This window comes from Etheostoma cragini, chromosome 16 (genome assembly GCF_013103735.1).
Source record: "Etheostoma cragini isolate CJK2018 chromosome 16, CSU_Ecrag_1.0, whole genome shotgun sequence".
Taxonomy (NCBI): domain Eukaryota; kingdom Metazoa; phylum Chordata; class Actinopteri; order Perciformes; family Percidae; genus Etheostoma; species Etheostoma cragini.
In genome coordinates, this window is record NC_048422.1 from 5,440,461 (window position 1) to 5,454,141 (window position 13,681).

Below are 13,681 nucleotides of genomic sequence, written 5' to 3' on the forward strand. Positions count from 1 at the left end.
CCCACTACCTTCACCCTGCCACCTACACCCTCCCGCCGCTGAGTCATGACAAAAAAAAAAAACTTAGCAATATTTCCATTCGCAGCTCAAGTCAGTTCCGAGGCAGTCCTCCCAGCTAGCAGACATTTCCTCATGTAGACCAAAGTCGGCTGCGGCTGCACAGACCCCAACTCTCATCTCTTCCAACATGGTTCACCACGCCAAGGAGTCCTGCTGTCTCCTGGACCGCTCCCAAAATAAATGTGCTACACTGCTGGGGGAAAATTTCCTCGTGTGTTGTAGCAGTTGCGGAGCATGCGGACCTGCTGAGGCTTTACCTCACACACAAGCACATTAAATTGTTTGGTACAAGTTGTTCCACGTCACAGACTTCAGGATGGTAATCAGCCCCGCGCCTGCTCTGCTCTCTACACTGCGGAAAGTAGCCTTATATAATATAGACTCTTATTAAGTCCCATATTAATGTTTTCATCATTTTAAGAAATGCAGGTTTCTTAAAATGTTTGAGGAGGCTGTTTTTCCAATACTGTTTGTTTTTGTTTTTTCACAAACATGTCCAGCAACCAGGGTTTGAATGGCCCTTGCTGCACCCCTTTCCTCTCTCTTCTGCTGTTCTAATAAGGCTTAAACAAATACCTTCAAAAAAGACATTGGCACATTTTGTACATCCTGTGATTTTCGACCGCCAATTGTATTTTGATGTAGACCAAGATCTGCAGAATAAGCATCTTCTATAATTAAAATAACACACATAAATGAATTGTGAAGAACTGTGAGCTCACTGAGTGCCTTCTCCTTGATGATAATACAGTCTGCCATGTTTCAGGATAATGACACTCCAGAAATTGTGCCAAGAACAACAAAGTGATAAAACATTATCTCACCTCATTAGAAAGAAAACAACTGGGAGCTGAATAACAGGACTTGGTTTGGAATAAACTGTATTGTGGATATTTCACTAGACCATAGATAATACTAGTTTCTGATAGGCTGTTAATAATTATAGTTATAATCCTTGTAGTTGTAGCTAGGTAGGTCTCTAGTAGTTTTCATTGTTAGTGGCGGAGTCACGTAGGATTCAGATTGCCAACCAAAACAGATTTTCTCCAAAGTTTCTCACAAAACGTTTTTTCAGGAAACGGTGCAGACCAATCGTCGACTAAGATTCCTTTAGTCAATTCATCGATTTCTTAATTTTTTAAGCTTTTCTCCTACTTAATGACTTATTTTCAAGAAACGTGTGCGCCCATCTCTTGTGAACAGAAGATTTAAAGTGGTGCTTTTGCATGATTTGTTGTGGAGAAACTTATTTTTACAGATCTGTCGATGTCATCAACTAATCAGCCTTTTTTTTTTTTATGTGTTGATTTTTTATTTTGAATTTCCCAGACATCAGAAAAATCTGAAAACAGAGTGACTGCAAGATGATGGGATAATGGACAACAACTTAGAATTTAGGCAAGAGTGCAGAAAAAAAAACACACAAAAATAGCCCAAACGGGAACAAAAAAACGTTTTGTATATATACATATAATCTAATAAGACATGCATACAATAATTAGGCAAAACACATAAAGGCTGTTGATCTACTTTATCCCATGACATCTGACCACCTCATGTTTCATGTTCTCCACCTGTAAACATGACAGAGCCTCTGACATGGAAAACCACTGTGAGAGAAAGTGACTTTCACAAGCGTGTTTAAGGCTTCGGCAAGGAAGGACTACACAATAAAAACCTCAGTAGACTAAATATGTCAAAATCTAACAAACTCAGATTTATATGTATGTTTTTTTAATCATGCATGGAAATGTACATTAATAACTTCTGAATCAGAATCGAATCGTGAGGTGCCCAGAGACTCCCAACCCTACAAACTACATCCTCCAAAACTGACAAGACAAAAAAAGATGGATGAACTAGCAAGTAAATGACACTGGATTATGGGAAGTTTTCAAAGCAAGCTCATTTGCAATGAGAACGGCCGAGTTCTCCACACATTTTAAGAAAAGCTAATTACATGCAAGTGCACAAACAGAAAGCAAGCCAATTATTGCAACGTGTTTTTGTCACCTGCTCGATTGGATTGTTTGGAACTCTTAAGATTCCTTTAAGTACACAGAGGCACTACCTGAGTGTTATTGTAAAGAGAGTCTTTTCATCACTCACCCAGAGCTACAATCCACTAGCACATAGTTGAATACTTTATTTCCACTCCTACAGCTGAAATGTTCCCTCTTGTGTGCCAGTAATGGACTAAAAAGCATCAAGGTGAGAGTGTCATGATGGGAGCCAGAATATATGGACAGTGTTACTATCCATACCAGTCATACTATTTGTGTATTATCTACTAGGTTTTAAGATTTTGCCTCTACCTCAATATGATGCAGGTGGATGTAAATTCACTTGTGACGCTCACTGCATAAAAAATGCCTATTAATAAAAAATCAAACAATGTCACTATTGCTACCATCCACAGAATGCACTGTTGCCAGCGTTTATAGGGACACTGGTCTAGACTGGTATTGTGAAAATGAAAATTCCTCTAACTGGAGACAATGAGATAGTAATGAAATTTTTTTTTTCAGATCAGCTGAAGGTTATGTTCTGCTCTACAGGATGAGATGTCTGAAATGGACTTCAACTAGGACTTTCTAATCTCTTGATATTTTGGAGAATACAGCCATATTCTACGGGCTAACTGGTTAGGGGGGTCCTGTTGACCCCCAGCCACCAGCTACCATCCACTACGCCTTATGTACATTGCAAATTCCCATTAAAGGATAGGTTCAAATTTTTTTTTTCTGTGTTAATACAATACTCACTCATCCATATGTCTTTGTTACAGTCATTTTAGTGCACAGTGTTCTCATTCTGACAGGGTTTCCTTGCCGAGCCAAAGCAGTTACCTTTTCCCCCGGTTCAAGAAATAAAAAAATGAGTTATTTGTAGATGGACATTTCCTGTATAACTGGGTCAATGCTGTTCATAACCAGCACATTTTTCTGTTGTCATTTTTCTGTCTCTGAAACAATCTTAATCTTGCCTAGAAAACTCAGGTTGGCTTAATTGTTTAAAACACCTTTCAGGCGTGGCTCTACCGATGTCAATGTCGGCCATTAGAGGGATTGCAGGAAATTTCCTAGCCCCAGAGGATGAATCTGTAGATCCCCTGACTTTACCCTTTAGCACAATTAAACAATATGCATTTTGGGAGACAGTAGGCAAGGTAGTAACAATTACCGGTGTAACGGTAAACCACGGTAGTAATGTTGATAGTAACAATGACCCTTTTCATGTAAAATATCCTTATTATTGCGGTGGAACGATTAATTGCATTTGCAATATTTCACGATATGTTAAAACTAATTGGAAAGGCTGTAAATCGGTCACATGACTTGCGAGATAAATCTGTCTGCACTCTGCAGAGAAAGCATCAACTTGGCACGTTAACGCTACATCATACCCTGAGTAGAGTTCTGTCATTCAAACAACTCTGAGTTGTAGTTTAAACCTTTTACAGCAATTTTCATAAAATGAAGGGTTTTAAATTTATATTTATCTTATAAAACTATAGCTCCATATCTGAATAAGATATTTTATCTTATAAAGATATCTTACAAAGATATTTACCTTATAAAGATATAGCTCCATATCTTATAAATATATTGTATCTTATAAAGATATCTTACAAAGATATTTATCTTATAAAGATATGGAGCGAGGAGACTGCTGCGGAGAGGGGTATCAGCCAGTGTTGGGGGCAACGCGTTACAAAAGTAAAGCAATTACAGTAATGTATTCCTTTTCGCTGTAACGCATTACTAATTACAATCCAGTAACATTATACTGCTTACAACCTCAGTAACGTGATTTACAACGCATTTTAACGCAACAGTTAGTGATGATTTGTTTTTTTAAGAATTCACCAACACCGTGAAACATTTCTTCACAGGAAAAAAAAAGCCTTGAGTTCTAGTTCCTGCTGCTGAATTTGATGGTTGAGCTGACTGCAGAGACAAATACATTTACGAGATGGATATTATTTTCTGGAGTTATTACGCTGCGAAGCGAGATGTCCCGTCTTTGTTCCTGTGGTCGGACCCAGAACCAGACAACATCTGTGTTGGTACGCAAGCGCGGACAGCAGTGTGTCTGAGCTCCTGGCAGATAGAAACATGTCGGGGATTAATGTTTAGACTTGCTACATGTAAATATCATTGTATTTTATCATCCGTGGAGAGTAACCTGTAGTGGAACGGCTTGGAATGGAAACGCTTGTATTTTACTGGGACCGTATACTGTTCAAAACGTTGAAGTTTTACAAACAACAAAGTGAACAACTTAAACTTGACGGATATGTTTTTGCATCCAGCGTCTCACGTTCATCTCAGTAAGCGAGTACACAATAGACAAATTCCGTGTAGGCTACTTCAAAATAAAAGCACTTCCTGTGACGGTTCGTAGTAAATCTAAATAACAAATAGTTATCTAAGTTTTCACATATCCGCTGTAAATCATGTACTCTAAATAATGTAGATAGTGACTTTTTATTACACTATAGTTGATCATTTCCTTTAGTTTTAAACTGAACAACATAAATTCCTTATTCTAGTGCTTTAAACAAACATTTTGCCATACTTCAAAACAACTGAAGGTACTTTTAAGTGATTATTTTCATTTTCTACTACTTTCCTATTGTACATTTTACTTATCTATGTTATAGCTTTACTTTGTATATTCACACACATTTTACAAAATATTAGAAAGTGGTCTTTTTCTATAATAATAATCACTATTAAACTATTTCAGCTTGTGTAGGCCTATCAGTGCTTTCTGAAAATAGTGAACACACTTTTAAAAATACCGCAATAATATCAAAAACGTGATCATTTTGGTCACTATAACCGTGAGGTTACATTTTCATAATCGTTACATCTCTACGAGGTAAACTGGTCCGATGCATACCATACCATTTATTCAAATTAGTCCGACATCTGGGTATTTTAGGCATTTTTGTTGCTTTTGTTTGGATATTGCATTTGACATGCTACATTTTGGCAAAAACAGTACTTACTGCTAGTAGTATGCTGCTTTGAAAACGGCCTCAGTCTTGTTTAATTAGCACAACGCCAAGGCCGTTTGGCAGTGATTTACAGGCCTGGACTTTCAACGAGACAGCACGTAATAACAATGCAGGACCTGCCTTAGTTCATATTGTACTAGTGTAAATTTACTTACAAAGGAGCAATTAATCAAACTACTAAACAGCACTGACATGCAGAGAACCTCCCCCGAGGGCCTGGACAGTCCAAGTGTTTAGTAATGAGCTTATCCAATGTTGAGTGAATGAATGTAAAATCAGTACAGTACTTCCAGCTGTCAGAAGGAGTCAAAAGAATGTGGTGGAGTAGTACTACAGTCTCACATAAGGGAAAATACTTAAGACAGGGTCTTGAAAATTTGAATAAGTGTGCTTGGTTGCGTCCTACATCTGCATTTTACAAGTATTAAAATGATGAATTTTAGGAAGGTGGGGTGGTTAGGGTGTGTGGCACAACAACAGCGTGCAGCTACTTGGTCAGCTGTCAAAGCTCCAATGAGGATTAGTATCTAATTAAAAGCCACTTTTACTTTGGCTTAACCTCCGACTGTTTGAATCCAGTCGGCGATCGGGGGACATCCCAGCGCTGACAGCCCGGAGGTTATCTGCTGAGATGAAAGTGAGCTGAATGCCGAGCAAGGACAAGCCCTGACGAGACCATTAGCTTCTGTGACCTCCGGCTCACCGCGGTAGCTCCATAATTCATTTGGGAGCAGGGTGGGTGTTTGGCAGCTTGCATCCTTCACCTCTTTCCCTGGCTGCTGCAGCTCTCTTTAATTACCTTAACGCTGTGTTTATTCCATTATTTGTTGATGCCGTTACTGTAACAACACATTAAGCTGTGTCAAACTCTTGTTTGCTTCCCAGTGCCAGAAAGCATAATATTCCAAGATTTTCTGGTTGGAAGCAAACTTTGCTCTGAGATGTTGAGCTGGTTCCAAGTATAAAACGTTCCTAGGAAGATAGAGAGATAAATATTTTTGCTACACACCCATGCATGCACTATAGCTTAACAACAGGGTCAGCTATACACAGAGGTGTCAAGTTATGAAGTATATATACTACATTACCTTCCATAAGTAGAAACTTTGGGTATCTTTACTTTATGGAGTAATAATTTTTACAGCAGACTTTTTACTTCTACTCCTTACATTTTCATGCAATTATCTGTACTTTCTACTCCTTACATTTTAAAAATAGCCTTGTTAATCCTATTTCAGTTCAGCTTGTTTCATTCCGGCTTGACATCGTTCCAAAAAAGAAAACACACAAAAAACAAAAACCTATCCAGATAACTTGCGCCATCCGGATAGAGTGAATTGGATTGTGGTTGGATGAGAAGTATAAACCTATACCATACCGACACCCTATTGGTTTCTACGCGATCCCTCCCACCTGCACATGACTTTGACAGAAGTAGTAATTTTACCTCGCAAAACACAGGAGTTGTTGGTTGTTGTTATTGTTGACTATTAGTGAATCTGTACTTACCCTTTAAACCACAAGAGTCACACAATAATAAACTAACTAACTGATGAAGGCAGCGGTAGACCAACAACTTCTGTGTTATGCAAGGAAAAATTAGTTTTTGTCAAAGGAGTCTGGTTTCTTTAGAGAGCATAGATAACATAGTTAACCGTCAGAAAGGGCTGTCTAAGGGTAAGATAAAGTGGTAAAAATAATCTAAATATAGCGTATATTTAAAGTGATATTGATTTTTTTTAAGTTGTTTTTTAGGTGGCTTTAATACATTTTGCCCATTTGCTGGCGGTACATTGCTTAGCTTCTCTGTCTGCTTCTCCAAACTGGGAGGGTACTGACCGCCATCTACTGTAGGTAACACACAGACTCTGGATATGTATCTCATACAACCCCACTTCAAAAAATCACAACTATCCCTTTAACACACAGACTTGAGACTGATGGCAATCTTCTCATCTAACTGTAGGAAAGAAAACCAATGTATTTTTGCAAAATTGTAAACTATTGCTTTGATGAATTTGTAACATTTACAACTGCAACACAACTGAAAGAAATATTTAAGTCAAAAGTACTTATTCACACCGTAATAAAGCCATCGCTTTCAACTAGGACGAGGTACATTCATTTGTCATTTTGTGTGACTTGCCTTAGTTTTTCTACAAATGATACACTTGGTGGATCGGAACTTACCCTTCAAACAACAAGAGTCACACAATGATAAACTAACTAACTGCTGAAGGCAGCGGTAGACCAACAACTCCTGTGTTATGCAAGGATTCATCAGCTCTGGTATTCTTAGTTATCTCTATCTCTCCTCATACACAAAACACATGTGCACGCACAAGCCATAATCCAGACTCGCAGTCACACAATTAACTTTTCACAAAAGCAGCAATGATAAGGCCAGCCTCCCAATGTTTCCAGTTAATTAAAAATAAGGCGAGGAGTGACGAGTGATTTAACAGCCACTCTGCTGTGTGATTTACGCCTGATCAACAAAACTGCTCGGATGTTCATTTGTTAACAAAAGCACTGTTTTGCAACTTGATCACATATTTCAAAGTGAGTTCTAGGAACCATATAGTTCCCCTCCTCTCATTACCCATTAAGCATTGGAAAATCCGGTTATTCCACACTGCTGACAGACAGCATCATATACGTTCTGTCTCATCTTGTTCCAGCTCCTCATCAAAGCTATATGTTGTTTCCACCGAGTGAAACCGTCAAACCCAAGACGCCATGTTTCTAGGGCTGCATCATTCCATCAAATATTAATATTCTAGATGTCTCGTGTGTCATTTTACACACATTTCCCCCCAATGCATCCTGACATGTTTGGTATCATTGAAAGATTGGCCATTTCCACTAGAAATAAAAAAGTTAAAGTGGGGATTTTAATAAAGTAACTCCTTTTGGACAATCATAACAAGTGAACACGAGCACCAAACGCATGCATGTTTAGGCTGAGAGGGCACCCATTCCATCACAGCCTCTGCGTCTCTCTCTCTCTCTCTCTGGCTGTAAAAGAGCGCAGGTGGTGGTCCTCTGCAGGCTATAAACCAGCAGACTGCCTACAGCCTAAACATTCCTCTGTAACAACTCCGGAATAAACAGGCTTCCCCCTGCACCTATTCCAGTCCACCTCTGTGTGTACTTGCTGGGAGAAACTGTGACCTCTCTGAATAGAAGTCTAGAGGTTCTTAAAACACCTTAAAAAATGTCCTCCCTCGCTGCTCAATGCACAGGTCGACTCAGGTCATTTATAATCTTTCTTTTTCCTCAAAGAAGAACGTTGTGTCTGCCTGCAGGCGTGACATCATTTTAATTCCCAGGTCCTGCAGTTAAAAGGTATTTGATTTTCCATCCGCAGAGCCTATTTTTAACAAACTACAAACTACACGACTTGTTGTTTGTTGTATCTGGGTTTTTGGAGGTGATATCTATGTAGGCAGGTTTTCTTTTTGTTTGAACACCACAGGTGTGAATGTGCGCGTTTGTAAAATGGCAGCGTTTCATGCGTTATTTCCCCGGCTATAAAACTTGAAATCACAATGTAAATCACACTTTTTCCGTTTCAGCAGCAACTTACTTCTCCCCCGCTCTTTCATGAAACTAATCAGATCCTTGTAGTACTTGTCGTCGTCGTAGGGCTGGGCCTCCACCGTGATGTTCATCTCGCCCTTCAGGTTCAGGAAGATGCCCTCCGAAAGAAAGTAGTGCGGCCGGTCGTCCTGCCGCAGGTCGTGGAAGATCACCACGGCCCGGGACGTCCAGTTGAAGTGCGTGTGCAGCACGTTGGCAAAGTCCCCCAGCTTGGTGGTGGTGGGCCCGCTGCGCACGATGGTCCGGTACTCCTCCCGCTTGTCGAAGCCGTACGCAGGTCCTCCGGCGGTGATCAACGGGAGTTTCCAGTGGGACGCGAAACGCCCCACGGAGGCGAGCGGGTACACGCACCCGGGTCCGAAGAAAGCGTCCGGGCGGATGTAAAGTTTGGCGTCAACGGCCACGACCTGCGCTCGGCTCTCCGCGCACGAGCCAGCGATCGGGTCCTCGGTGCTGTAGTTGAGGATGTTGATGTTGCGGCCGAGCAGCAGCCCGTGTTTGCTGTGGAGGTCCTCGTGCGCCATGAGGATGGCCGGGAGGACGCGCGGCAGAGCCCATGGGTACTTGTGGTGGTTGTCCGGGAGCATCACTGCCACCGTGATGTTACCTGTGCAGCCGGGGAGCAGGCAGCAGGACAGCGCGGCGAGCACAAAGTATCCCGGCGAACCTCTGCATTCCATGTCGCGTCCCAGCCGCTCGGAAATCCCAGAGAGGAAAGTAGGGCCACGGAGAGCGCACCGTTTGGAGAGGAGACACGGCAAGCCGTGACACCACACCATAAGTATCCGTCTCCCCCAGCCGCTTTCTTCTTCTCTCTTTCTCAGACGTCAAACAAAGTCGGTAAAGGTATCATCCTGTTGTGCCAGCCCGGCGGTGCCATGCGTCTCCGCTGCGTAAATCCACGGTCAATAAAGTTTGTGTACTTCCCAAAGCGACTTCTCCAGCGCAGCGTGCTTTCTACACTGATGGTCTCTTGGAGAGTGATAACATCCATCCAGATGACTGCAACTTAAACCAGAGCAGATTTCTGCTCGGCACCTACACGTCACACACTGTAAGAAAAGTCCACATCCATTAATCAGCTGACCATTGGGTTGACAATGAGGATTTCTCAGGTAAATATGTTACCTAATGGCTTTAAAGTGAATTGAAACGATTTGATGTATATCATATGTGTGTGTTTATGTTATTATCAAAAGAGGGATCTGGTTTATCACTCTTACATAATAAGGCAGATCCTAACTGACATATTTGTTTCTAAAAGCAAACTCGCCCACAAAAACTAATTGTGAAATAGAGGAGCACGTGTGGACATGGAGCCAAGTTGTTTATGAATAAAGTGAGTTTAATCAAAGTGCGCGGACTAAGTTAGACGTTAAAATATTCAATCGGCGTATTTTTTACAGTGTATCAAAGCTCATAAAGCGAACGTGAGTCGCCCTCTGTCTTTCATTTCACAGAGGACAGTATATATGGGCTTGTCTCCATTACTGCTGAGCAATTTAATGGATTTAATGTTTTTTTTTTAGCAAGTGTGACTTGCTAGTAGGTTGGATTTGATACAGATAGTAAGGTGTATCAGCTGCTATGTTATAAGTTGGTCTGTTGATGGTGATAGGGATAGTTATTTTGACATTTCTGTCTGTATCTTGGAGCTCTTTTAACCCAGCGCGTTCAAAATGTGATACAAACTGTAATGTTGTTATTTATCTATTTGAATAAAACATCAAGACTCGAATTTGTGCTAGCTTCAGCAAGCTGTTTTGTCATTCCTCTCTTCTGCTCAACGCATAGACTGTATTAACGGTCTATTGTTCAATATATATATGTGTGTGTGTGTGTGTGTGTGTGTGTGTGTATACATTCTATGTTCAACTTCCTCCAGCGCCCGCTGATGTAAGAGACACGCATATTGGTAGCTCCTCTGTTAGAACTTCTCATTGTACAGTAGCCTACATATACAGTAACATACATATATGGTGTTAAATGGTGTAGCTGATATCTCTGCAACGTAAACAGAACACAGTTAGTGAACTGTTACAATTTACCCCATAGTCCAGGTTAGAAGTACCATGCCCAGGGGGGAAATGTCACAATATGATATACACTGTCTGGGGGTGAAATGTAAAATCATGAAATTTGGATAACGACAACTGATATTGAAACCTGTACTCAACATTTGAATTACTTTTAACATAATAGCCTAGTTGTGTGTGGGGGTATTAGGGTCTCTTTTCCAAGACCAAAATTTAAAGGGGGGAAAACTTAAGAGCAACCAAAATTTAGCTTTGGGTGGGTTATAACATTTTCTAACACAGATTTTCAACAAGAGACTTAGTTGAACCAACGCAGACTAGGCTACTGACGCCATTAGCTAGCTTAGTTTACAGCTAACAGCTACAACGTTAGCACTAACAACCTGCATGAAATATATCTACATAGACCACAATAACATGAATTAGGTTTGTTGAGTTTATCTACAAAGCTGGTAATGCTATCACAACAATAATTGAGAGTTTAAAAAATACTTTCTTACATAAAAATTGTTTTTTTTTCCTTTCGAAGATATGCAGCGTCGGTCACAGAGTGCTGCTTCTTCACACGTGCACTAAGGACTAAACAGAGCACGTTAACTCTAGCTAGAGTGAAACAGGTGATAGAAACTTGTTCTAGTATGGAGAAATTGGACTTGTTACAACCAACTTACTCTTGTTAAAACCCTAGACTGTAAAAAAAGATATTAACAGTCTATGGTTAACTATCGCGGGTCTACCCTACATTGATTAATTAATTTGATTGAATCACGTAACAACAAATCAATCAACGTGGCCGAACCGCTCCCCCTGCTGGCCGTACCTGGGACTATGTCTTAGGGGGAAAGTTAAAGTCTCCCACCCAAAAAGGTGTTTGGCTTATTCTTAGTTTACTTTTACTTTTACTAATAATACTTTAGATATATTTTCCTGATGATACTTACATACTTTCACTTAAGAACTTTTACTTGTAAAAGATTATTTTTCCAGTATGGTATTATTAGCAGACATTTTGACTGGTCATAGCAGGAAAAGCACAGGTTTTACTAGGAACGAGGGAACTCAGCCATCATTAACTAAAATATTCACACCTGTGCTTTTCCAACTGTGACATCAGAATGTTTTCTTTGAAAAAGCCTATTTATTACCTACAGTATCTTCTAATTCTGGAATAATCCACGTCACTGAAATGTGATTTGTCTAGATAAGAGACGTTCTGATACGCATATCCGAATCAGGAAAAGCCTCTGATACTGCCTAAAATGCTGGTATCAGTATCAAAAAGTACTGGAGTTTATGCTTCAATCTAACACCATGTAATTAAGCCATGAAGTAAATCTTTGTTGTTGTTTTTCAAGGTTATTTTTTGTGTGTTTTCCATTTATTTGATTGTCACAGTGGATAGAAGCAAATCCAAAGGGTAACAGGTCAGATTTGAACCCGGGTTGCTGCAGGAGTCAGCCTACTTGGGGCATACACTCCTACTGGGTGAGCTAGCTAGGGAACACACCAAGAAAATTTTGCATTTGCTCATGTGTGACAAAACGTTTAAGCTGAGCCAGGCCAACAACAAAGATAGAAATCATACCACATCCATACAGGTAGAGTAGGCTAGTATCCAGCTGTCATAACATGTAACTAAATATATGACACACTGGTATCGGATCATTACTGGGTATTGGCCAAATTACAAAGTTCAGGTATCAGAATTGGTATCGGGCAGCGACAAAATGCTATCTGACCATCTAGTGTTGTCCTAAACACACACTAGATCAGACGACTCAGTGCACATGCATGGGTTCAGAAGTCAGAGGCTCTGTGCCAGGAATCTAACCGTCATGTCTTCCTGCACCCCTTTTTTAGTTTGAACTTGCCACTGAAACACTGCACTCATTCTTGTTGATCTTGAAAAGATCTGAAAGGATGTTTGTGAAGAGATGTGACAGGACATACTCATACATACAGCACCCTGCAGTGTTGGGTGCCGTGAGTGAGTTGAAAAAGCAGTGTGTGTGTGCCTGGGTGCTGCTGTGTGTAGGTTTTATTTTCTGTACAGCTGTAAATCGCCTCCACCCACACAGCAGCACCTTGAATCACACATTAAAGACTCATCGTATTAGAGCTTTTCTTGAACGCTTCTGTTGTCAGCAGTCGGGGGGGCTTTACACTGCAAAAGCGTCCGCTTTATAAGTGCTTTACTTTAGAAATTAGTCATTTACCTTCATCAACACTGAAATATCCCACTAATACCCCATACAAATAGAAAAATACTACATAATAAATCAGACTTGTAATTACAAATACTGCTGTTGAAATAAATGTATTGTGTATTCATCTTTTAAGGTCTTGAGTTTCAGCACTGCACTAATTAAAATGTTTAATGCAATTAAAAAAGTAAATTGCACTTACTTTTTTTACACTAAATTGTGATTACCTGCTACAATTCTATTAAATGCATCTACAGCATACATTTAGCCTACTGCAACTTCAATGATTAAATGCATCTGATTGTTATTTCCAAACAATAAGTTATAATTAAGTGTATTTAAGTACACTTTTGTATTGTACTTTTGTATCTATTCATACTTAACAAGAGGAAATGTCCAGATGCATGGCCACCCCCAGCCCACCCATACACAATCTGGGTTGTTTGCATGTCTAAAACCAATCAATGGTCTTGGACTCTTTGAGTAGTTAAGACTAGAAAAGCGTTATATAAGAACAGTCCATTGATATAAACACCTGATTGAATGATTTTATTCCCTGTGGTCAATAAGAGCTTGTTAGGGGATGGTGGTGCTTAAGTTGAGACAGCAGTCACACATACAGTTGTGTTCGAAATAATAGCAGTGCCTCAACAGCAGCAAGAAAATCACTGGTGTTATTAACATTTCAAACTCTATACCCCAGATAAGTTTCTGGGGGGTAAAATAAAGGTATAGAAAACCAACAAACCCAA

The 13,681-nt window shown here is 40.1% G+C and overlaps 1 protein-coding gene across 1 annotated transcript in view; it reads right to left on the bottom strand.

The window, feature by feature from the left end:
* Positions 1-9,757, bottom strand: part of LOC117959793 (atrial natriuretic peptide receptor 2) — a 71,732-nt gene extending 61,975 nt beyond the window's left edge. Inside the window, exon 1 of the mRNA XM_034897069.1 lies at positions 8,676-9,757. Within this exon, the coding sequence (XP_034752960.1) occupies positions 8,676-9,468 (793 nt within the window). The 5' untranslated portion in view covers positions 9,469-9,757. The remainder of the gene's footprint in view (positions 1-8,675) is intronic.
* Between the last annotated feature and the right edge of the window lie 3,924 nt (positions 9,758-13,681).